Source organism: Microtus oregoni, unplaced genomic scaffold, assembly GCF_018167655.1.
Source record: "Microtus oregoni isolate MIOR12 unplaced genomic scaffold, Mior012 000056F_ref0000123, whole genome shotgun sequence".
Lineage (NCBI taxonomy): Eukaryota > Metazoa > Chordata > Mammalia > Rodentia > Cricetidae > Microtus > Microtus oregoni.
In genome coordinates, this window is record NW_024543832.1 from 4,643,731 (window position 1) to 4,669,792 (window position 26,062).

The 26,062-nt window shown below is 47.1% G+C and overlaps 1 protein-coding gene across 1 annotated transcript in view; it reads left to right on the forward strand.

Annotated features, from left to right (window-relative positions):
• Positions 1–26,062, forward strand: part of Ptprn2 (protein tyrosine phosphatase receptor type N2) — a 744,114-nt gene that overhangs the window by 707,105 nt on the left and 10,947 nt on the right. The window contains exons 18-21 of the mRNA XM_041638770.1: positions 8,821–8,940; positions 9,723–9,889; positions 14,687–14,740; positions 15,498–15,562. Of these exons, the coding sequence (XP_041494704.1) occupies positions 8,821–8,940; positions 9,723–9,889; positions 14,687–14,740; positions 15,498–15,562 (406 nt within the window). The remainder of the gene's footprint in view (positions 1–8,820; positions 8,941–9,722; positions 9,890–14,686; positions 14,741–15,497; positions 15,563–26,062) is intronic.

Genomic DNA, 26,062 nt, shown 5'->3' on the forward strand with positions numbered 1-26,062 from the left:
CATGGTCCGGCAAGAATAAAAATATTTTAAAGGAGACAAATCCAGCCTGTGAAGTTGGACCGTTTGATCATGAGCAGGGACTAACCAGGCTTCTTCCTTGTCTCCATGTTGCTCATGCCATGTCTGGGATTCCATGTCTACTTCTGGGACCGTGGTTCAGAGGGCCGACAAATAACGCTAGAGCACAGCAGGGTTCCTGGGAGCAGGCAGGATGGCCTTGTGCTCTAAAGCTACAGAAGGAAAGGGAACCGCCCAGAAGAAGGGAGGAAAGGGGTCCTCGGGAGCCAGTGCCACGTGTGGACTCTGTTCCTTGTCACACCATTGCTACTGACGCCTGTCTAGCTGACCCTGCAGGACTGTGGCAGGTGGCCGGCTGGCCTGTCTGTAACGTGGACACTGCCCCTCCGTTGAAGGGCTGTTTACACACCGGTGGATCTTTAAAGCAGGGGTGTCCATCTGGACTTCTGAGGTTATGCTGTTTTATTGAGGCCTTCTGAAATAATTGCTAGGTTAGCATAATTCCTCATATCCCTGTCTGTGATGCTCACAGGTCCGTGCCAGAGAGCTCTTTGAAGAGGGCAAATGTCTGAAAAAGAGGATCTGTGTGCTGGGTCATACCGGTCCCTGGATCTTTCTCTAGAAAAGATACTTCAGTGTTCAGGGTGCCTTCTGCTTACCCACTGGGCCATGTGGAGTAGAAGGCAGGCTCCTATGTAAGGGAGGACAGAGACAGAGGAAGTAGGGTAACATCTGATACACTCTGTCAGGTGCAAGACGCTGGACAGAAACCTGGTCTCTAACTACGCTATGGAGATGTAGCAGAAGCCTCCAGAAACTTTCCTGGAACACCAAGAGTGGTCACAGTCACTGTTAGGAAGCAGAGCCGTAGGTGCCACATGCATGCAGAGAGAAGAATCAGTGTTTAGTGGGGGCAGTGCTTCAGCTTGGGAGGATGGGAATGTTATGGAGACAGGTGGTAGGTATGGCTGCCTGGTAGCATGAACATGTCCTGCCTCTGAGCTGAATACTGTGCAGCAGCAAATTGTACATTATATATATCGTACTAAAGTTTCAAATGTGGACCATATTTCATGGGTCTGATTCTATCAAGAAGAGAAGCAGAGGCTTTGCAGCCTTGCAGGACCTTCCAGAGTCACAAGCTGACTAGGACAGAACGCATTCTAAATTAGGTCCAGGTGACTCTCAAGTGTGTTTTTATCATGTTTCTGGCGAGCACAGAGGCCCCAGAGATAGGACAGGTTTTCTTGGTGAACACATCTCCAAGGAGAGAAGGGAAGCACAAAGATCCTGCTGTTCTGACTTCTGGCATCCAAGAGACAAGTGTTTAAGAGACGGTGATTAGTCCCTTGGCATAGGCATGGGGAGGCACATTCTTCATGTGTTTATGAAGAGTTGAAGGGTGTAGAATGTGGGTCTCCACAAACACAGGGAAATCCCCTCAGACAGGGGGTCCCCCATACCTGCTGGGTGCCCACAAAGGTATAGGACAATATACAAGGACGGGGACGCCCATACAATGTTCCCTGGAGAAATAAGAAAGGCTGTAGATGATGGGGCAAGGACCATCCATACAAGCATCAATCAAGTTCTCATTACTGACCACTGGCTTTGGGTGCACCTTGCCATTGTCCTCCTCTGCCCACCCTGAGTGCCTGTCTCTGAAGGCTATAGGTTTATCATATAAACCCCATTATAATATAAACCCCAATATAATATAAAATAAACTACAGTTATAATATAAACCTAAGTAAAAAACAATGGAGCCATAAAAAGGGGTAGGAGGGGGGGGCTTCCTCCCAAATGGTTAGGCTATCATTCAGGGTATCATCAGGGATTGCAGTGGTATGACAGAATGTTTATCACCATGTGTGTAAGATGCTCATAGTTCCAACTGGTGTTTGTTCCTGGCCATCAGCTGCAACACCACCTTCCCAATATGCCAGGCTTCTCCATCCAGGCTACTCAGTGTCCCCAATGCCACCAAGAGTCAAACCTTTAGTCTTCCAGGCACAATCCCAGCACACCTCAGTAATGGTCCCTTGCCAACTAATTAAAAATATTTCAGTCTCTAGGTGTTAAGGCTGATGGTCTCTCAGCAGCTGACTGCCATTCAGACTGACCCCAGTGGAACTACGCCTCCATGACAGTCCCCAGTGCTTAAGCTTTGTCCTCGTCCAGCATTAGTCTTGAACTAAGCTTTGGATCCACGTTCATGGCATGATTCCAAGAAGGCTCATGCTCCCAGGGCCTTTTAGCTCCAGGCAATGATGGCAAAGCAATCATGGTTACCCATACCTGTCTGTTCTTGGTTTTGGTGAAGAGAGGGTCCCTCTGATTCTGCTGGCTTGGTATTGAGCCTGGGGGAGGTGAGCACAGGAACTAACAGGGCAGAATGGCTTACTGAAGAGTACATTATCCGAGGAATGCAGAGTCAGAAATGAGGACAGTTCAGTGGGAAAACGTATCTTTCCAGGACATGGAATGTCAAGTGTTTCATCTCCCGGATTTTGGATGCACATATCCACAACCCTTTAAGAATGAAAAAAGCAAAACAACAACAATCAAAGCTCTTTACAGACTTCCTAATCTAAATCTGGGCTTCATATAGACATGTTCATGATCATGGTAAGTGGCCATTACAGTAAGAAATGATACATCCATTCCCTGGGCCATGCAAACATTTAATTTAGGCTTGGGAAAATAGATACAGTTACTGAGTTTGTTTTTTAAAATATATTTATGGATCACAGCTTGTCTTCTCTTCTTCTGATGTGATATATATATATATATATATATATATGGATCACAGCTTGTCTTCTCTTCTTCTGATGTGATATATATATATATATATATATATATATATATATATATATCCATCCATCCCCTGGCAAGATCAATTTAAGGGAGAAAAAAACTTATTTGGCTAGTCCACCACAGCAGGAAGTCACAGTGAGGGACTTAAGAGAACTGGTCACATGGCATGCACAGTTGAGAGTGAGGGCAGTGAACACACACATGTACCAGTGCTCGGCTCCCAAACCACAGAGTGGCACCTCCCACCTGCAGTGTGGGTCTTCCCATCTCAAGTAACTCAAGTAAGAAAATTCCACACAGATATGCTCACAGGCCAACCTGATCTCGCTTGAAAGCCTTCCCATTCCCAGCTGATTTTACAGTGTGTCAAGGACATGATCAAAATAACCGAAACACAGCTGGAAACACCCTGGCTGGCTGTTATGTGTAGTACCCGTTCCCTTTGCATTCTCCTTTTCTTCCTACCCCTCCTTTCTTCCCTCCTCCTTTCCTTTTCCTCTCCCCCCTCCACTTCCTCCCTGTCCTGTTCTTTCCCTATCCCTCCCTCCCTCTCCTTGAGTTTCACACCTGGATGAGGTGTACTTCATGTCAGGTCCTCACGTTAGAAAAAAGAGAGGGGAGGAAGATAAAGGAGATGGTGGCACTATCAGAGGCCCTTCTCCCGAGGAACTGGGCTGCAGGCGAAGGCACAGAATTCCAAGTGGCTCCTGGAGATGCATCATGCATATGCCAAACAGCTGGCTACCGCTGCATCTAAAATGGTTGCACACATCTGAATAGAAGAAACTTGAGTTTGTGGGAACTGCTTTTACAAGACCCTCCTCAATGATAAAGTGGTCACCACAGTCATGGAAAACCTGCTTGACGAAGAAGCAGGCTGTCCTGCCTATCCAAGAAAACTCTTAGGTCATTCCCAGTAAAGTGCAAGATGCCTAGATTTTATGCTTTCTCTTTTCCTTAGACAAAACATTACCAGGGGCAGCAAGACGTGCTCCCCTTCAGGCAGCAGTCTGGTGCTCATGGGGTCTGCTCATTAGCCACGGAGCAGCCGCTTCTGTGTGCAGCTCTGAATCGATGTTTCTGCTGTTTCTCTAGTTAGGATTGCCTCCGTGTATCAGCTCTAAGTGGGTAGATACCGCACTGATGTGTTTGTTGACTAAGATGTCAGAGGGATGGCAAGATGGCTCACTGGTGCCAAGCCTGACACCCTGAGTTCAATCCCAGAGAACCACGTGGTGGAAGGTGAGAACTGACTTGCACAAGTTGTTCTCTGACATCCACACGTTCTGTGGCATTTACACACACACACACACACACACACACACACACACGTCACATAAAAGTTTAAGATGATATCAGAACTGGGTGTGGTGGTACATACCTATGGTCCCAGCACCCCAGAGCCTGAGGCATGGGGCTTATGTCTTTTAGGACAGCCTGAGGCTGAGAGAACACATGCATGGTATGAGGCCTCCATGGCAGGATGCCACAGACAAGTTGTTTCCCTCTTTGATCTACATAGCCTCAGGAGTCATCACTGTTCTTGGGCTTCTGTAGTTGCCTCTCATCGTCCACTAAGGATATCCTTACTGCGCTCAGCCTTTGAGAAGTTATTCATGACAGACATGGGCTGCATAGTCGTGATTGAGAAGTGCTTCATTTTCTCTGGAGCAAAAACTGTCTTCCAGTACAAACAGCTTTTTTGTGCATGCAAATATGCCTATCTTAAGAAATCAAAAACCAGTTTTCTGTGCATCTATTCAAACAGTTCCTGGGAGGACTCCCAAAGACCTTTGGTAGTGATGGCTTTAAATTATCTTTTTTACATAAACACATGGTGTCCTTTGGAAAAGAAACAGAGCATTTACTGGAGGCAAATCTTGGCTGTCAGTATTTGACTTTTCAAAGATTTATTTGTTTTAATTTTATATGCACGAGTGTTTGCCTGCACGTATGTGTGTGCACCATGGGCATGTCAAGTACTTGCAGAGGTCAGCAGATCTTCTGAGACAGTGTTGCAGATGTTGTGTGGGTGCTAGGTGTGGAATCTGGGGCCTTTGCAAGAGCAGGAAGTGCTCTTAAACCACTGAGCCATTTCTTCACTCCCACAATGGTCCTTTTTTAAAAACTGCATTGATTTTAATTGAGCATTGACTGTACTAAGGTTGGAATGGCAACAAGACCAGGATCTCCTCTAAATGGATATGGCGACCTAGAAAAGGGTACGAGTATGGGTAGCTCCATGACAGAAGGAAAGTGTCCATCACAAGCACTTCGGGTAGAGGAAGTAGTTTTCTGCCCAGAGGATCAGGGATGATGTCTGGACAAAAGGCTTGATTGTTCCTTTACTTGGATCTCATAGGGTTTTGGTAGAGTGGTTTCTTGTTGGTTTTTTTTTTTTTTTTTTTTTTTAGTTGTAGGTATTTAAGACATACACAGTACTTTGGCTGATTATAAGATGCGATGAATTAACACCTCCATTTATTCAGTTCTCATTGTGTGTCAGGAATGCCTTGGGACCCCTCTCATCAGTGAGTTTCAGGGATCCACCTGCTCCTGCCATGCACCACCATTCCCAGTAAGCCATTTACTGAGCCACCTAACCAGCTCTCCTTGTGGTTTTGATACACATTGTCCAAACAATTGTGATGTTAAACACCTTTCCTTATCTGTTGACTGTTTGCACATCTTCTTACAGAAGGTGTCTATCTAGACCCTTTGCCTATTTTCAGTTGTGTTGATTTTTATTTGCTAGTTAAATATGTAATAATTTCAAATGACTTCAAGGAGATGCAGTATTTATTCCTATGTGCTTTAAGTGACTAACTGAAATTCAAACAGGACTGACATCCTACAGCATTTGGAGACAGTTTTGATGGTGGGGTGACGGCGGGGTGACATCCCCATGAGTGCACTCATTTGTTTGTACTCTTATGACAAAGTAATATAGATTGGTTGGATTAAAATACCTAAAACATCCTCCCACAGTTCTAGAGACCAAAAGTTGGGTATCAAAACATGGGCGGGGATGAAATCTCCGAGGCTTGGGAGAGTCACTCCAGGTGACTCCTGGCATCCTTTGACTTGTAACTGTTTCTGTCCAGCCCCACTCATCTTCCTGTGGCCGCCAATATCTGCCACTACCTGCTGCTCCCTTTCTATAAGAGTGCTTTCCTGGGAGAGCAGGATGGGCTCTGCTCTGGCAGGGTTTCAATAGGGATGATGGCTCCAAACTGGGTTTCAGACACAAGGGATCAGGACTCTAATATGACTCTTGGTAAAGACACAGTTTGACCGACAAAGAAGAGCAATAGAATTTTAAGCAAAAATGGGTTTTCATGTCAGTAAACTTATTCAGTTGACCTAAATAACAGCCAAAGAATGCATTTAATGTAGAATAGATAAGTGGTCTAAATTACTGCCTTTGACTCTTTCTATTTGTTTGTTGCTGAGCAACCATAAAGAGAATCCTCCTGCCAAGTACCTGGACTGAGTGTCATTGGAATTTCTGGCCCACGTCACCTCTGGAGATAAGGATCATGGCCTCACAAGAGTCCCATCAGTTTAATGGGTTTTACTCTTACCAAGTCCCACTGGATGACATTTGTCTGTGACATAGAAAGGAGTCGTAAAGGAAGGCTCCAGGTCCCTGATGCCCAGAGATGTAGGACAACAGCTCAAATCATCCTGTATCTTCAAGGCAGGTTACAAGGGAAGACACAAGCAATTGGGACAAGTGTCCAGAGATGGGGTACCTCAAACTCTCCCCTGGACCTTGAACCTAGGACCCAGTCCCAAAGGTTCCCTTCTAATCTGTCTGAGCAGATTGGCTTTGATCAACAGATAGAGTCCTGCTCACTGCCTGGGAACTGTGATACATTATGACCCTGTAAGCAGAGGGAGTCAGTGGTGAGGGTGCAGACACCTGACCCCCAAAACACCACCCCTATCTGTATGGGAAATTCCTCCTCCTTTGAGGTCTCCACCCAAATGCCTCACACATAAAGGGCTCAATTGGTGTGTTAGACAGATAAGAAGAAGGCCATAAATATTATATTCTCTGTCACTCAAACAAAAGTGCCCAAAACATGAGAAATTACATTACCTGCCAAGACGAAGAAATATGGAGAAATTAAAACTGGCTTGACTGAAATCTTACAGCGCTGCATATCTGCACCTAAAATCTGAATTAAAACTTTTGCCATATTCTGGGGTTTCTACTGGCAGACAGTGTTGACAAAGACCAAGGCTGCAGACAGGCTGTGAGGGTCCCAGTTTCCCGCCTGGGAAGGGACCCAAAGAAAGGTTGTCAGACAGAAGAGCGACTTGTGAAATCAGTGCCCAGTCAGGCTACAATCTATCTGATTTAGAAAATTCCCTCTTTGCCTTTATACACACTGACCTAAAAAGAAATATTATCCCCCAAGGTGCCTTTGAGATTGTTTGTTTAAATTAAGTTTCATTTGGATTTAATCTTAACCAAATCTTCAGAGAGTCAGGCAGGCTCTCTGGAAGGAAGCGCTGTGCGTATGAGCCAATCAGGGCGCTCGTAGAACCTGGAGGACCCCTCTGCAAATGAAGGGCTTGGTAACGCAGCACACCAACAGCGCAGGCAGAGTGCTAGACGATGGTTTATGGTCTAGATCATTGTATTTTTATTACACTCATAAAATCTGTGTTTCTCCTCATTTTCGTAATGGCTTCAACGAGCGCCTCCACTTTCCGAAGGCACGGTAAATGGTTCTGTGGAGGGAGCCCCGATTTTAGCGGAGCAGATTGGAAGGCTTACATACTGTATAAAACGCGCTCAGAATTTTCATCTCACTGGACTGGCACCAAAGCAGACAGAAGTGTGCGGGCTCGAGTGTGATTTATACTTATTTGCGGACTTTTTCGTAAATACTGCAGGAGGTTTCCATTAAACTCCAATATAAATGATCCACAGGGAGACGCCTTAAGAGTATTGACTGTTTCGGTCCCACAGGAATATAAATCAATATGGAAGGAGAAAAACATTGCACACACGTCTGACTTTTAAGCTGTAATTTAATGGATGAATTTAATAACATGAATGGTGATGAGAAAGCATTTCTGTGTGAGATACGTGTGTTCCTTAAATAACAAGACCTTAATCGGATTTTTACATCTGCAGTTCAAAGAAGTGAAAGCTCTCTTGGATACCAATTTTGCACCTAAACGCAGTTGCTTGTAGATATTTCTGTGACATTAGTTCAGAGCTGGGTAGGGAAAGAAGAGCCCTCTTCAGTCCAAGCATACTGTAGTGAACGGACTAAAGTCTGCACCAGCCATGCCTGAGTAACAACTTTGTAAATCACCCACAACATTTAACACAGAGGTCTGCAAAGATGGTGACTGCAGTGGGGGTGGGGGCCTTTTCAATGACAAACAAGCTGTGTTTGCTGTAGCTTACAGCAATTTTATGTAGCTCCTGTAAATTATTAAGTGAGTTTTGGATCGCTGTCATCTAAACGGTGTCACAATGTGAGGGAGAAGGCTCTGTCATGTTATTCCTAAGAACCCACTTCTGATAGGAGGGCCGCTCCCCAGTAACTGTGTGGCGATTGCCATTAGTCCACTCACGGAAAAGTGTCTTATCTGAGCCACCTTAATGCTAATGTTCTAGAAAGTTACTTTTATAGACCAAAAGTTGCTGGGCATGGCGACACAGGCCTTTAATCCCAGCACTCAGGAAGCAGAGGCAGATGGATCTCTGTGGATTCAAGGCTAGCCTGGTCTATATAGTGAGTTCTAGGTTAGCCAGGGGCCATATAGTGAGACTCTTGGTTGAGGGGGAAACTCATTGAGTTGTTCTATTTTTTTAATATCTCATGGAGCCTGTAGAACATGGGGCTAGTTTATTCAGAATTGAAGCAGCTGCAGAGTGCAGGATCCAAGGAGAAAGAAATGAGTTCCCTGTGAGTGGGATAATTGTGGACTGTCTCTAAAGGTCTGTGTCACCTGCAGATGGTGTGGGAGAGCGGCTGTGCAGTCATTGTCATGCTGACACCGCTTTCAGAGAACGGCGTCCGGCAGTGCCACCACTACTGGCCTGATGAAGGCTCCAACCTCTACCATGTCTACGAGGTACTGGGACTGGGTGCCCACGCAGGGGCTTGGGCAAGAAGCGCGGATTTCTAGTTGTCATCAACAACCCAACCAGGGATTCCCCAGGTAGGGCTGTTAGTACATTTGACATCAGAGGGGTCCAGGTGTTGTACAGACAACAGAGACCCAATGCCCTACCTGCTGCATAGTCAAGAATAAACTTATTCAGGAGTGGATGCAGGCATCTCATACCACGATTGCATAATTCTAAAGGCTGATAGGAAGCAAAAATGCCCATTATGCAAAAGTGGCCCTGGCCCAAATAACTAGCATCCAGGCAAGGTCCATTTTCACAGAGAACACTGCCCATGTTCAAGTGGCTAGCAGGTTTTCTTGCCTGAGCCATGGAATCTATAGTGTTTGAGCATTTTATAAAGGGAAGTTTCCTCCTCCTGGGTTTCCTGCACATCCTAGAATGAAGGCGGTAACTGCGGTGTTTAAGTTAGAACTAAGAATGCCTTCTTTGGTTGTTTGTACATTAAAATTAGGTGCAAATGGCTCCCATGGGGGTCAAGTTAGATGCTTGACAGGAGCCTAAGGCTAGCAGGTCAAAGGCTTTAAGCTGGGAAGAGGTAGGCCCTCCCCTCAGTGTCCACTGTGTCTTATGTTCCCTGATCTATACCAGCCCAGTTAAAACAGAGTGGAGAGGGGAGTTTGGGGCAGACCAGACCTCACCTGTCTTTCTCCTCTCCATCTCCCCAAATGCACCATTGTGGTCCATAGCCTGAGGCTCACACGCTTTGCTGTCCTGTCCCCACCAGGTCAATCTAGTCTCTGAGCACATCTGGTGCCAGGACTTCCTGGTGAGGAGCTTTTACCTGAAGAACCTGCAAACCAACGAGACTCGCACAGTGACCCAGTTCCACTTTCTGAGTTGGTATGACCAAGGAGTCCCTTCTTCTACAAGGTCGCTCCTGGATTTTCGCAGGTAAAACAAAGAGCATGTTGGCACACTAATGCGATGGGGGATGCAGAGACAGGCCAAGAGCATGTGGACTGGTCCAGGTCTCGGGGCATAGCAAGTGCCTGTATTCAGTATGAGTTAGTTTCCATCTCTAAGTGGTGTTAAATGTGAGGGGCAGGCATCATAGAACTCAAGAAGTATGGTCAAAATTTGATAAGATTCTGCAACCCACCCAAGATTTATATTTCATAAAGTTTTGGCAATAGATTTCTAATTTGGCTACTCATCTGCCAGCCAGGCAGAAGCCAGATTCTAGAACTGATGGTCTTGCCTAAGGAGCCTACATCTAGTTAGCACATGAATGCATCTATGTGTTTAGCACAGTTCTCAAACTGACCGTCTTTTTAATGCACTTTATTTCTTGTTTGTTGTTCTAGTCAGTCAGCCATCAGAAAAAAAAAAAAAACCTGTCTCATTTCCAAGTGTCTTTGTTGAGCTGTTGAGATGAATGCTAGACTTTCTTACAGGGAGACAATGACAATGTAAAAACCAAGCAAAATGTGAGGCAGGTGTGCTGTTTGCACAGCACACTGGCACTAGAGGGTTAAAAGTGCATAGCTGTGTATCCACGTCAGTGCCGAGTTCTGTGTTCCACATGTAGCTAACTGGAAGGCCACCCACCCACTATCCCCCACGCAAGCAGTGCTTTACAGAACGCTGTGTCAGCAGCTGACATGGCAGGCAATTCTCAGTGCAGGATGGCTGAGAAGCCAGTGCTGAGGTGGTAACAGTGCCAAGACTGCCCTGCATGCCTGGGTCCATACGTTACAGATGCTTAAGCTTTTGATGATACACTTTGAAAAAGGTTTTGGGTGAGACCGAGTTTCCCTAGGTAGCTCCTATCTGTTCTGTTATGTCAGCAAGGCTGGCCTAGAACTCACAGAGATCTGCCAGCCTCTGCCTTCTAAGTGCTAGAAATAAAACTTTTTGACCTGAATCATTCTTGGGAAAGAAATTCCATGAAAGAGTTTGAGGAAAAACAGAGATTTGGTATCAAGGCCAGTGGCTCCTGCCCAGCTGTTGCCTCCCCTATAGGTACCCAAGAACATCCCTATAGATACCATAGAACCTTATAGGTACCCAAGAACAAGGAAACCCAAGAACATCCTAAATCAGCCATTGTCCACAGCTCCTCTCTTTTCACCTGAATTTCCTGGCCACTAGATGCTTCCCAGTACACACAGGATCTTAAGCTACACAGAGAATCTCTTCTCATGACTGGCAAAGTGGATGCAGCTATGCAGACTGCTCTCCATCTCACTACCGTCTCCAAGCTCATCAAGGGGTTTGCACATATATGTGTATGGGCCCATGTCTGTATTCATATATGGAATGGAACATACCCATATCCAGCCCTCAGGGGTCACAGCACATCCTTGAAATCAGGATCCCCAGGTTTCCCCAACTCCAGAGTCTAAAAAGACACGATCCAAGGCATGTTATGAAGAAAACAGACTCTCAGCCCGGTGTCAAACTGTATGTAGTGAGGTAAAAGGCTTTAATTAAAGTCAGCTTAGGCAGGACATGCAGCCCAGCTGAGGACCCTCTCACACCACCCGGGATAATTGGCACAAATGATCACACTCTCGGGAATCCCTGGCTTAGAAATGGAGGGATAGGAAGCCACTTTGGGGGAACCCAACCTTGTTCAGGGAAGGGGGTTCTAGTCTTGGAACAATAGCCTAGCATTCTCAGCCGGCTTGGGGAGTGTGTCAGGCATCCCCCCCCCACCATGTGTAATTAACTGTTTCTCAGCCCAGGGGGGACACATTTACACTCGAAAGAGAAACTGCTAGGAGATAATTAGAGTCACATGTGAGGGCTTGGCTCAACAAACCTCTCTCCTGCCCTCCTCTCTCTCTCTCTCTCTCTCTCTCTCTCTCTCTCCTCTCTCCTCTCTCTCTCCCCTCTCTCCCTCTCTCTCTCCCTTCCCCCATCCTCCCTTTCCCTACTTCCCTCTTCCCTAACCCCTCGGCACTTCTTGCTGTGTTCCATGCATCCACTAACGCTGCTCACTGTCAAACCAACAAACCCTTACTTTGCCAGCTACCTAGCGGTGGCCAGTGTCATTTTTGTGATGTTGCAGCTAGTAATATGAGCCCAGTTGCATAGTCACAAAAGTGATCATTGGAAACTGTGACTGCTGCAGGGACACGGGGGCCCCTCTCTGAGCCTCTAACGACCTGACTTTGCTTGCTGTCCGTTTGCATGGCGACTCCTCCTCACTCAGTGACCAAGGGTTGGTTTGTATTGCTAACAGTTCCTTTTCTGGGAAATCCTCCTGCCAAAGTTCCTATAGTAGCCATTTCTGCTCAATGTTGGAGACCTCGCTTACTGATGACCTGTCTAAGACCAAAATGAGACAACCGTGTATTGCTCATCTTCACGAATAACCAGCACCCGCATCTCAGGTCCTCGGATGAACACATTGGCTCCATGTGTGACGTTTTGCTTTTCTATTCGTGGTATTCACACTGTAATAACCCATGATTCTTTGTTAATAAAGTTATAAGCTATACTGCCGCCAGTATTTCCACCGTGTCTCCTATCTGGCCCTGGGGCTGCATGTAAATACGGCACAGGGTTGGTCTGGTGTGGGTATGAAAATTACAGTGAAATCTCACAAAGGCCTCCTGAGGCAACCAATCTGAAGAAAACATACCTTGAGCATCCTGTAGAGATGGGGCCATGAGAGTGGAGATCTGGGTGGCAGCCACTTAGCCTGGGTCACACTCTTACCTAGAGAGATGATGGGTATGTTTTGCCAAAGTGGGTACTGAGCAGTTAACGGTGCTCAGCCTCACAGATTCCCTGTGTTGTTTCTTAATGTGCATCTTGTATGCTTGGTCCCATCAGGAAAGCAGCGCAGAGTAAACCTGAAGACTGGCCATCTTATGGGCATGCAGATGCTTTCCCAACAGTAGCCAAGCACGCACTGTGACCCAGGTCATTTCTGTTAACCTAAAGAGAAAGGGCTTTGAGAGAAAAACCACCCAGTGGGCCTGGTCCTGGGATTACAGGGCTTGTCCTGTCAGACAAGAGTTTCATCACAGCCACACCTCAGCCCTGTGCACAGCTCCTACCGAGCCAACGGCTTCATGCTCTAGCTTTAGTACCCCGTGTGTCAGAGCTGGAACTCGGTGGGGAACAGGGGACTTCAGCAGGAGAGGCTACTGGGTCTGCTTTCTAACATGGTTATTCTCCAAGCCTTTTCTGGGCATCCTGGTATGTGGGTGCTGTTGCTCGGGGAGTTTGCTTCTAATTTTTCACCTCTTTCTGGGCCTCATAGTGCACCTCACATCCCTGTCCACAAAAGGCTACCCCAAAAGGGCCAGAAGAAAGCTTACTTGAGAACTTTACCCTCATGGTTCTAAGCGCTCCCCCTCTTTGGAGCCTCTGTGGGTGGTCCCGAGGCTCTAAGATGCTGCAGGTTTTTACAGATTAGAGAGCAGCCACAAATCAAGTGCGGCTGAACAGAGCTTTGAACATGACCTGTCTGTAGGGGGGCGCATCTTATCCAGGCTCTGCATCTGCCCTTCAATTCCCACTTTGCTGGTTCCACTGTGGGGGAGGAGGGATTCAGACTTCTGTCAGAAGTACCTAAGTTCAGTAACACTGCAGTGGAAGTTGAAAAAAAGAAAGAAAAAGCCTTCTGCTATCGGGCTGCCTGACACTAAATTATCTACTCAGTGCATGGGCCTCTGCCCTCCGCCAGGCCTCTCTGCTTGGACGCTTGCAGCCACAGCTGATTGATTTCTGTTCGCCACTAGCAGTCACAGTGCTGTGGAGGCAAAAGGAAACGTGACATATTCCCATTTCTGGTTCAAGGGGAAACAGTTTTTTTCTATATTGTCATTTTTTTCTCCTTAATTTGAGTCTTATTGCAGGAGGACACATAGCACATTCTAGAACACACCCTTCACATTTCCCCCTTCCAATAACTCAGACCCTGTCATTACTTGCCTTGATAAGAATATTTTGCTGGCAACTTGAATGTGCCTTGAAAAGTTGTGTAGTTGTTTCACTGAATTAAAAATAAATAGATCTTGGAGCCTGTACAATGAATTGGAACCAGCCCTCTGGTTGAGATATGGTTTGGCCAACAGTACCTTAAATATCTCGCTGTTGGTCCTCATAACTGCTGGTCTAAACTTGTACAGTGGAGTTATTTTTTTAAAAACACTCTGATTTAGAAAAATAGAGCATCTTGAGCTCCTTGGAATATTTGCCATAATTTATATACAGAGTAGCTAGGACTTTCAGGATGCTGTGTTTCGATATAATAATGTTACGTTTCAGTGTGATGAGCAGATTATAAGAAGTTTTGAGCACACAGCACAAAACTGGGAGCTTCTGCACAGGAGTCCTGTCACCAGAGTCACACACAGGGACATAACAGGAGGGAAGAGAGAGGGCCTGAGGGGGTGAGGCCAGAGGTGCAGACCTGGCTCTGGTGCCTGTGATCCCAGCCTGGAGTTGACACTTGCAAGGGGAAAAGGAACACGCACTGTGAATGTGCAAGCTGTGTTGGAAAAGATGGGTTACCAAGCTGCCCTGAAAGAACAACACTCATTGCATTAGATATGTAAAATCTCCCTCTCTATGTCCCAATTATTTAGGCGTGTGGACCTTGGGGTGGGACTTGTTTGTGGTTGGACGATAGAAATTATTTAGGTGTGTGGACTTCAGGGTGGGACTTGTTTGTGGTTGGACGATAGAATCTTGGCATGTCGCTATAACTTTCATCTCTTTTTATTTCAGAAAAGTAAACAAGTGCTACAGAGGCCGCTCTTGTCCAATAATTGTTCATTGCAGGCAAGTATAACTTTTACCGTGGATTAAGTTTTGCTCTTTCAAAACATAACAGATACAACTACAGTGCCGGCTGAGCTTTCTGACTGCCTGGTGAATGTGTATAGCTGTCTCTCTAAGGGAAGCCACAGGTATAAACTTAATTTGCCGTTCAGTTTGGCTATAGGAAGCTGTGGGTCTTTGCCACTACTAGATAGTGCTATGGTCTGTCTCCTATTTCTAATGCCCACATACAACTGACTTATTTTTTTCTTAAACTCTCATGGTGCCACAAAACCTTGAGGACCCATGTTCAAGCATGTGCTTATCCCAATCATAAAGTGTCTTGGGACACATTGGGAAGAGTTTGTAAAGACAGGGATTAGCTGCCAGCACTGCTCTGTTTTCAGTGGCTGAGACATTTGAAAAACTTTAGGGATATTTCAGAAGAGTGTTTAAAGCAGCCAGCGTTCTGTATTCAGTCCAGTGGTCCTGTCTCTATTGGATTCCATGTTCAACTGTCTGTTGTCACACCCCACCTTTCTAGAACTCACAATAAACATGCCTCTCTACCTGGAAAGAAAAGAAGATCTGACCCTAAAGATCAAGCATCAAATGTGTGTGTGTGTGTGTGTGTGTGTCCTTTGCTCTCCCTCCCTCTAACTCTGTTTCCCTTCCTCTCCCAGCCCCTCTTGAGAATGAGGAAGGGCTTGGCTGTTGGCTTTGCTGAGCCTGCTCACCAGGATAGGCAGCCTTTCACTCTCTCTCCTTCTGTTGACAGTGACGGCGCGGGCAGGAGTGGAACCTACATCCTGATTGACATGGTTCTCAATAAGATGGCCAAAGGTGAGAGATGGGATGGAGTTGCTATGGCAACACAGGGGAGCACTATTCACAGGAGGCCTTGGAAAAAATTAGCCCATTGTTGTCCCTTTCCTGAGTCCAGTCTGGTTGAAGCTGTCTGCAGCAAGCGTGAGATTTGTCAAGTTCATCCTTTATTTTTGGTGGAATTAGCACACATAGTGGGTCTACAATAAGGGTCTGTCCCATGCAGCTTGATGCTGGTGTGAGGGGCGACAGAGGACAGCCTTGAACCTTCAAATCCTGCTGCAGGTCAGAACGGCCTTGGAGTGCTTTGTGTAACCTTCTATTGCTGTTAACTGTTCTTGCAAGATGTGATTCAGTTTCCTGACTCCTTCACCTAAAAAAACTGGTTCTAACACCATCAGCATGCAGACGTGGTTTGGAGGTGTGTGTGTGTGTGTGTGTGTGTGTGTGTACACACATTCCTCACACAAGTGAAATAAGCACTCTGCTTCTGAGCTACGCCCTTCTTTTAAGACTTCACGTGGGCTGTGGGCCTGACAGGTATGGCCTGGGCCTCAAGAGGACCTCAGGCATTCCTGTGTTATGTTTGAAGCTATAGAACCTGCTACATTGGCCCAGATAAGATTTTCTGTGTCTATAATGACCAAGCACTTGTCCTTGGTCTGTGTAGGAAAAGAAGCCAGGGATAAAACTAAAAAGAGCTCAGTCATCCCTGAGGATCTGCACCCATAGAACCAGATAGCGCTGCTGGGGAGGCCCAGCATCCGCCTGCCTGCCCCCATCTTGCGCCTCCTGACTGACTCATTCCATGGATCTCAGGAAGCTCAGAGGGTGGCACTGTCCAGTCTCCCTCAGCTGTGAACAAGGTGCTCTGTCTGAATTAATGGGCAAACCACATGACACTGGAGTCTGGTGCCTGCCACACAGCATGCTCCGCCCTTTGCCACCACAACAGACCCTGACGGTAGCGCTGGGTTCCTGTGCATTCCACAAGCGTGCTAGCATTCCTGACTCTGCTTTCCCCTGGCAAGAAGAAAGGGGAAGAGAGAAAGACAGGACAGAGAGGCAGAGAGAGCAGAGAGAAAGGAAGGAAGGGGGGAAGAGGAGGGAAAAGGAGAATGAATGAGAGAGAAAGAGAATGAAGGAAGGGCAGAAGGGTAGAGGTAAAGGAAGAGGGAGAGACTGGTTGTCCTTGTGCCCCAACAGATATGACGTGATAAAGCGGTGGTTCCCACAGAGGCCTGAAGCGCCAGCCCAGTGACCTGAACTTGTATCCAGGGACTTTTGGGCTGGAGCCAAGCACTGCAGCCACTTTAAGGGTCCAAGAGTTTTGTGATGGCTCTGGGGCGATGGCTCTATTCTCTGAGTTGCCAGCACCAGCACCAGCACCAGCCGCCCAGCCGCCCTGCTGAGCTACGTTTAGACCGGTGCCTGGATGAGAACCCTAGCAGGGTGCACATGTTCTGATGCCGCTTTTAGTGGTGCTGTCTGCGGGGGCAGAGCACAGCCCTAATGCTTTTCTTAAAGCCTTCTTACCCATTCATGCTGCTCTGACTGATTTTAAACATATTTTTCTCAGCAAATACGCAGTTACGGGTACTGGTAGCAATCAACGAACCTCATACTTCTTCCCTGATTGCCCATCCTCTACTTGCTCTCGTGAACATAATATTTTCCCGTTGTTACACCAGATTTCCTCAGAGCGATAGATTATTTTAACTAGATTTTTTTTTCCATAACTGTTTTTGCAAACAGTGTGCTATAAAAAGGCTCCTTGGCAAACATGTATTTCATGTGAAAAGATGCCAAACAGAGCGGGGTGAATGCTACAGGCACCAGCCAGAGTTGGGCCCTAGTAGAGGCCACCGGATTGGTGTGATCTGGCATGAATCTTTAGTGACTCTTGGCCAGTCAGTCGGTTGGGCCCAGGGGGTGGGCTAACTGCCGCCCACTGGCCCAGGCCTGCCATTCGCTAGTTCCACTCTGCCGTGTAATGTCAGATTCCATTTAAAGTGTGGGCTTGGTGCTCACAATACAAGCCCAGCCATGTGGAACTGGTCAGAGCCAGCAGGCTCCCTGCTCTCTGGGATCTATCACCTTCTTTCCAGTCCTGACCTGCTCCCCTTCCCCAGGGGGCTGCAGTGTGAAATCCGCTGACCTGGGGCCTGGCTGGGGCCTCACAGATCAAAGGGCAGGCGGCCCTCACAGACTGAGGTGGGCCTTTCCCAGGCCACCACCCCAAGAGGCCGCTGGGGTTTTGTCCTGGGCGGCTGGGGTGCCTTTGTCTGGCCTGAGAAGCTGGGGGCCCATGTTGCTGACCCAGTGTTCATCAAATGATCACAAGCCCAAAGAGCTGGACATGCACCCTTTCTTCCCAGTTCCCTTTCTTAAGAGAAATGAATTGCAGGGGCCGCAAAGAAAGCCTTTGCAAAGCTGGTTTGTGCAGCCACGCTGTCCTCAGAGTCCTCGGCCCTGTGCGCCCGCCCAGCTGCACCCGGCAGCAGCTCTCATTCACAGTCTGTCAGGGATTAAGCCCCCCAGGCCTAACACAGGGGCTGGAAGAATGGAGTTGGAATAATTTAAGTTCTTTCTGTGCTGTCTGAGTTGTTAGCAAGTAGACAATGATGCACTTGGAAATCAAAGTAAATGGACCCCGCTCTGGAAAGGCTGGGCTGCGCATATGTGGTAGGGTTTGGAGATGGCATTTGTATGGTGTTACAGCGAATGTGTCTCCTGCTCTGAAGAGATGCATGACCCCTCCTCCTGAAGGCTTAGATTCTCACCTGGCCAGGCATGCATTTCCAGCCCTGCTGCTGTCCAAGCTTGTGCTTTCTATGTTTCATCCTTAGCATTCACTTGCCAGGGCTTCTTCCTTACGGTGTTTGGTGGTATGGTGAGGGGCCAAAGCTTCCGGCCGAGTCTCCACAGCTGCAGGAGCCATAGACCTATAGCGTTCAGGATGACTCAGGCAGGGCCAGCACAGAACCACCACGTGACTGCATGGTTTCGGCAACATTGCTAGCGAGAGTCTGGGAGAGGCAAGGGTCTCTTGGCCTCCAGATGAGGCACACATCTGGCTTGAATAGAGGCAAGCATCTAGGTCTGCCTGTGCTATGGTCCCAGTGCATGCATAGAGCAGGACAGGTGCTTCTGGTTGGTCAGCTACAGGCTGGGACCTGTACAGTGTGAGCCTCTGACTCCCATCCCCTCTCCCGTATGTATTAGAATAGACTCAGGCTAGTTCTCACTTCGGTCAGAGTGGGATATACTAGGTGCATAGCCCCACACTCCTCCCCAGCCCAATCCTCCAGCTACCACCGTTGTCCCTGTGATGCTCTCTCATAAAATGTGCAGTCTGTGACTAGTCTAGGAAAGCCTGGAGTGCTCATCCTCCTGCATCTGGCCGACTTCCTCAAGTTCACCCAGTTGTCACCTAGGTGGTCTTTACAGAACTGACCATAATCAGTTATAAAGAGGTTACAGTTACTAAGTTTGCTCCTTTGGTCCCTTTGCAGCTGTGGGCTGCTCCCTGGATGTACAAGATCCATTGGAATCCATGATTTGGAACTTGTTTTGAGTATACATATAGGGATAGGATGGCTGGGTCAGGTGCCAAATCTGTTTCACGATGACTATCCTGCATTCCTACAGTGTTGCACAGGGTTCATTTGCCCATGTGTGCTGAACACAACTGCTTTGCTGGGCTCTATTTTTTTTAATATATATATATATATATATCATATAGTGTGTGTGTGTGTGTGTGTGTGTGCTGAGCAAATTCTCCCTCACTCCCCGCTCTCTCCTGTCCCTCCCCCTCCCACTAGTCTCTATGATTCCCCTAGACGCTTCACTTTTACTTCCATGTGATGCATGTTCAATTTCATATGTGTGTAAACCAGGGAGCCATCGTGAGACAACACAAAGGCATCTTTCTGAACCCGGCTTCATTCACTTAGGACCATCTCCAGTTACATCCCTTTTCCCGCAAACAACAAAACTTCATTCTTCATTAAGGCTCAAAAAGCGCCATTGTGAATGTCGCCCTGTCTTTGTCCATTCCTCTGTTGGTCGACACCTGAGTTGGTCCTGTAGCTGAGCTGCTCTGGATTCTGCTGCAGTAAACACTGATGTGCATGCTGACCTGAAGCCCTTGCATAAGTTCTGAAGGGTGCTAAACCTTATCATACGGAAGACCTATTGTTAATATTTAGTTTGTTTGTTTTAGAAACCTCCATGCTGAGTCCCCAGGGACCGAATGGTTTGTATTCTCATTTGCAGTGCATATGGGTTCCCCTGTGCCCAGCTGCTTGCCAGCATTTGAAGTTACTTATTTTCTTAATGACTGCCATTCTGTCTGTTATTTTTCTATTTGGGGTGTTAGCCCTCCTGGTGTGTATGAAACTATCTGATTGTGGTTTTGGCCTGTGTTTCCTTCCTAACTAGTGGCATTCAGCATCTCACAGGCTTGCTTCCCACCCACATATCATCTCAGGGGACATGGTGGTTCATCCCTGTGCCCGTCTGTGAGGTGGAGCTGTTTGTGTTCTTGAAGGGGTTCTTTCTAGATTCTGAATATTGATCGGTATCAGATGTGGGACTGGCACTTATTGCTTCACTCTCAGTAGTTTGTCTGTTTTTCCCTCACTGTCTTGGTTGTATTCTTTGTTGTTGTATTCAACGTTGTCTGAGTTATCTTTTTAAATGGTCCCCCAAAAATCTTTTCTTCTGTTGCTGTGTGTTTAACATCAGATCCAAGGCCGCAGAGAGTCCTCATTTTCCTATAAGAGAAGCTAACTTCCAGCACCAGGCCTGTGCAGATGGAGGCCTGCCTTGGGAGCTAAGAGTAATCACAGCCTAAAGAAGTCCCTTAAGTCCATTGAGCAGCACAAGCTTATACAATACAACACTGTCTCCTGTAGGCAGGGACAAAACATCTTCCCCAAGTAATAACGTATGGTTCCTTGCTCGTCTTTAAAGATGGCACCCCTCCAGAGCTACACTCTTCAGTAAGTAGCCACATGTACCCACGGGAGCCCCTCCTCTCACCAGGCCCAGGTCCTGCCTCTGTGGCAGCTGCTGGGCTAGCCTCCTTGCCTCATTCTACCCCTCCAGATGTCCCTCCACAGGGTGTAGTGTAGTGTCAGACAGAAGACCTTATCTGCCCATCTGGGAGGCCTTCTCAATCACTGCCTCCAACTCTGGGACCTCCCTGGCTCCTTCAGTGCCACAGAACTTTTAAGATTTATTTTTATTTTTGTGTGCATGAGTATTTTACCTGCATGTATGTAAGAGCACCCTGTGCATGCCTGATATGCATGGAGTCCAGAAGAGGGCATCGCTCCCCGAAATGGAAGTTGCAGGTAGTTGGGAGTCACTATGTGTATGCTGGGAATCAAAGACAGGGCCTTTGCAAGAGCAAGTGCTCGTCACCACCGAGGCAGCTCTCCAGCCACACACAGGACCTTTTCATGTGTCCTGGGCATAAGCATAACCTCCCTTTCCATCCTTTATGGAGCTCACTGACACTCATGATCATTGGGTTATAATCACAGTGACATTCACGTTTTCAAATACGCAAGCTTCAAGCATGGAGGTGCCATGCCAATGAGTCCAGAGCGAAGGCGTTCCCAGTGTCACTGTGTCAGTCTGACACTGAGCACATATGACCAACACAGCCTCCCCACACAGTGTTTGCTCACTACAGTTTACAGTTTCCAGGAGATGGGAAGTGCTGAGAAGAACTGTCATGGAGCTCAGGGAAGACCTCCAGACCATTTTTCACAGATCTGTAGGGGATTTGCAGTAGTCCATGACTACTTTATTGTAAGTTGGCAGTGGGTCTTGAGAACTTTTATGACTCTCTCAAAGGCCTCCAACTAGCCAAGGTCAGCTGCAGAGACCTGCTCTTCCTGAAAAGCTGCCAGAGCCCACCAGGGCAGAGCTGTAGAAGTTGGCCTTTGATGTGTGCCAGGGAGAGAAGGAGGCCGGGGGCGGGGGGGGGGGGGAGGGACTGCCTTGAGCTCTAATGAGCCAACTGAGAAGAAGGAGTGAGGTCAAGAGTGACTGGGAACAAATCTGTTTCACTCTCGCAGCCTGGAATCAGACTATGTGGGGGTTCACAGAGCTAGGACTGCTGACAGTGGGCACAGGAGGGCTAGAAGGATAACAGCTGGAGTAGAGGTGAGTAAGACTCACCAAGGAGACTACGGGAGTAGCCGGTCAGCTGGCATAGCATCGGAGGGTTGACACAAAGGCCATGTGTCCCTGGCCAGCTCACATGTGAATGAATCTGGTTTGTACAGACAGATGGGGCAGGTTACAGGGAAGCAGGAATGATTCAAGTGCCAGCAAGAAGAAAAAGGCATAGATGGTCACAGCCTGTCTTTAAAGTGGATATGGCTTGCCCCCCAGCTCCAAAGATTTCAGACCCAAAGATCAAGAAGAAGTGATGGAGAAAGTAGGAGCCCTGCCTCTTCTCTGCAATGGTCATTCAGCTGTGCACTGTGTGGGCCAAGCCCTGTGTGGGTCCCCTGCTGCCCATGTGCTCTCTCAAGGTCTCCTCTGAGCTCCTAGATGCCAGAGGTGGTGACCAGCAATTGGGGGTGACATCACTACTACCTGGAACCTATACCTTGGAAGCTGGGAGCCAGACATGTTCCAGCCCAGGAACAAAAGGGAGTTCTAGTACATGGCTGTCCGTTGTGGGAACTTCTTCAGCCAATAGCCTTTAGGATACCAGCCCACTGTGGGCCTGATCTCATGTACTATAAAAGCGTGCTCAGCCCTCTTTGCTGCTGGATTCGGTTCCAGTTCCCAGCACTTGCAGAGGACTACAGATGGCTACCCTTACTGTGAATTTATCCCCAAATAAATAACCCTTTGTTCTACTCCACTCCAGGCTATTGTGGAACTCTTTGGTGTAACTACAGCTGTCCCCTCACAGCCCTTAGACAAAGAAAATGCTTATTTACTAGGAGGGGCTAAAGGTACCGTGGCCACATTGTAGTCCTGCACAGGGATCTGCTGAGCAGCAGAAAATGGCGGTGCCTCTGCCTCACACTCCATTAGCCCCGCCCACATGACAACCACCTAGCAGGGTTCCCTTCCAGAGGCCCAAACGCCTTCCTCCCAGCAGGTCTATTCCCTTTCAGCTGCTATTTAGTCCAAATTTGTGCTTTCTCCTCCCCATCCTATGATCCCAGTAGCCTCTGTCCTCTGAGCCCCAAGGGCCCCTGGGTGCCCATACCTCACACCAAGGTCCTCTTTCCCCACCAGGGTGCCATGTCTGCAGAGAGCAATTCTAGCCCTCCGTGTTTGATGATATGGTGTCCTTAATTCTTGGGCAGTGGCAGCTGACCTGCAGTGTTGTCAGGAAAGGGCAACCCGAGGAATTCAGAGTGTCTATGTCACTGGGGCTGCCATTAGTGTCACCTCTGTCACTTTGTGATCTTCCCTTGAATTCTCTCCATGTCACAGAATCACCTGTGAGAATCCAGAGCAGTCAGGATCTGCACAGTACAGTCAGAGGCTCCAGGAGCAGAGGGAACACCGCTAGGCATTCTCCGTATTCCCCATGCCCCCTGTTCTGCAGCAGTGCAGGGTGGGAACGTCAACAGTTGCTCTCGGAGATCTAGATTTTATTAAACTTTATTGTAAAGATCTAGAAACATCTCAGTTGCCGCAGACCAATGACTTGGAATTTTTTCAAAAGGAAAAAAGTGGTGTCCATTTATTCTGTCCTAATAGTTTCGGTTTTCAAATGCATACAGAGCAAATGTGTCTCCTTAGAGCCCCAGAAAATTTGCAAAATAGAGAATATAAGTTATCTAGGTTAGAAAGAAAAATTCTTTTGGCTTGTATTTTTTGGTAAGTTTTTATTTAGAATCAGTTATAAAATGTATAAAATGGGAACTGCCCATCCCAGAGGCCAGGAGAGAACAAAGTGCAGTGGAGGGTATAGAGTGGACATGCACAGGGGCACACATGCAGAGTGCGAGGCTGACATACACAGGGGCATGCATGCATGTGTGCATGCGAAGGTGTATATGCAATGTGGGGTCATGAGCTGACTGACATGGGCATGCAGGGATGTAGGAGTAAATATGCAATGTGGAGGCATGGGCGGCCATACAAGGGGCACACATACACACATGTAGTGTGTAGTTGGTATCAACAGGCAGCATGCCAGCCCAATTGCAGGAAAGGCAGACATTCTTAACACACCCACAGCATCCCTGGACCTTATCATTTTGAACCCAGCCCTGAGCTACTGAATGTGAAAGGGATATGCAGGGGTTCTGGTAATGTCCTGCACTACATCAATGATAGGCCTGATGCTACGGGCTGATTCAGCTCTGCCAACTGCAATCCTAATGCTGAGAGAACAGATCTAGATGGACCATATGAGGATCTCTGTTCACGTCCAGGATGGAGATGATTTTAGCATCACAGTGTTCCTTCACTGCTTTAAAATGTATTTGGCTCTATACACACTGAACAGGTTGTATTTAGAAATATATGTGTATTTACATATGCACATATACATGTGATTAAAAATAAGAAGTCATAAAGCTGAAAGAGAACAAAGGGGTATATAAGAAAATTGAGAAGGAGGAAAGGGAAGAGAGAAATATTTTAGCTATATCATAATATCAAAAAAATTATGAATTTACTTAATTAAGTCTGTTGCCTCAGTTTCTTCTAAGACTAGTATCAGAATTTTTAAGGATTATTTTTACTTTGTGGGTGTGATTGTTTGCCTGTGTACCACATGTTTGCAGTGCCAGATCAGTCAGAATTCCTTGTGTAAGATCCCCTAGGATCTAGAATTACAGACAGTTGTTAGACGTCATAGCAGTCCTGGGAATCGAACTCAGGTCCTCTGGAAGAGCAGCCAGAGTTCTTAACCACTGAACCATCTCTCTAGCCCCCAGTGGAAGCATTTGACTCCTGCAGAAAGAGAGCCTTCCTGTTCTGAATGCTTGATACATGATGTCTTTCTAGTTTCAAGGGGGAAAGAAAATACTGTATCCTAGCAGTGTGTAGAGCCTTGCGGGTAAAAACATCCAAGGGAGAACCCACCCATGCTTATTGAGTTTCTCTGTGAAGCACGCTACTGGGGCATCTAAGGAATGACTCCAGGAGCCCACCTCACTGTGGTCACTTGGAATAAGACAAACTAATGACATTAGCTGAACCATATGGCTCTAGCTTCCAATAACCAAACCCAAAGGGGATCAACGCAAATCTTATAAAGACACACCAGGGGCATTTTTGCTCAGTTTGCTTTAACTTTGAATTGATTCTTTCACTGTAAAAGATAGTTTTAATACTTTAATACTAATGTTCTTTTAATGTCTATTGTCTAGTGAGTGATATTTTTCTCTAAAGCTAAAAAAAGTCCTATGCTGTCTTAAAATGTACTTAGCTCATATGTAAACTTCTCAATCAATGGCTCCTCTGTGAATTAGGGAGTAAAGTAAGAGTCTTGTCTTAGTGGCACTCCAGTGGCCATTAAGGGACCAACCCATCACATGTGGCCTGTGCTAGTCATGCTTTCTCTTCTACATCAGCAGGAATGATGATGGTCTTTCCCAGGGTAGAGTAGGAAGGACATCCAAGAAGGAAGCCACCTCTACATGTGGCTCAAGACAAAGACCACCCAGAGCCCAACCTGCTTCTATCCTGTTAGAAATTCCTAAGGTCAACAGTGTAAATAAAACTCCATTAGTTCCAACAAGATGACTTCAGTCTATATCTGGTGTCACACAGCCACAGGCTTTTGTACAAAAATTTCCTAGGCCTTCCTGGGGACCCCATTGTGTTCCCCATCTTTCCCATCCAGGGCTAAAGATGATAGGTTCTCCCTGAGGACCCCACTGTGTCCCTGTCCATTGCTGTAGCTCAATGTCTCCTTCCATTTGGACTTTCCTGCCATGCATTGGAATCTTCAAGTGTTCACTGCTGCTGAACTCGAGCATCATAGTCAAAGGTCTGCTCCCTCCCAGTGTCACCAGAAGCGTCTTGTTACTGTTTCCGTTTTGTAGGAAGAAGCTCCATTATAAACATACCAGAGTGAGAGCTTCCTAGTGGTGAGATTTTATATTGAGCAAGGCCTACATGTTGTTCAAGGGTCCAGGATGCAGACAGGACCCTTCAGCTTCCTATCCAGCAGCTAGGTATGGTTGTGGATATGCTTGTCACAATGGAGTCCGACTGGTACCCAGGCAGACTTGGCCTGCTCTGAACCCGTCCTGGCACCTGCCTATTTCTCAAAGATTCTGAACATATCCACATACTTCAAATAACAAGCTACTCTTAATTCTGGCGTTCAAGAAGACATCAGCCATCCACATCTGGGAGGTCCCTATATCCCTACATCCTAGTCAGATTCTGGAAGATGTTCCTCAAGCATCAGGCAGTGTTGAAGGTCTTTATCCTGCTTCATCATGTGACATCCCTTCAGGACCAGGGCTGCTAGAAAGGGTTGCTTCATTCTGCTTGTTTAAAAGTTCAGTT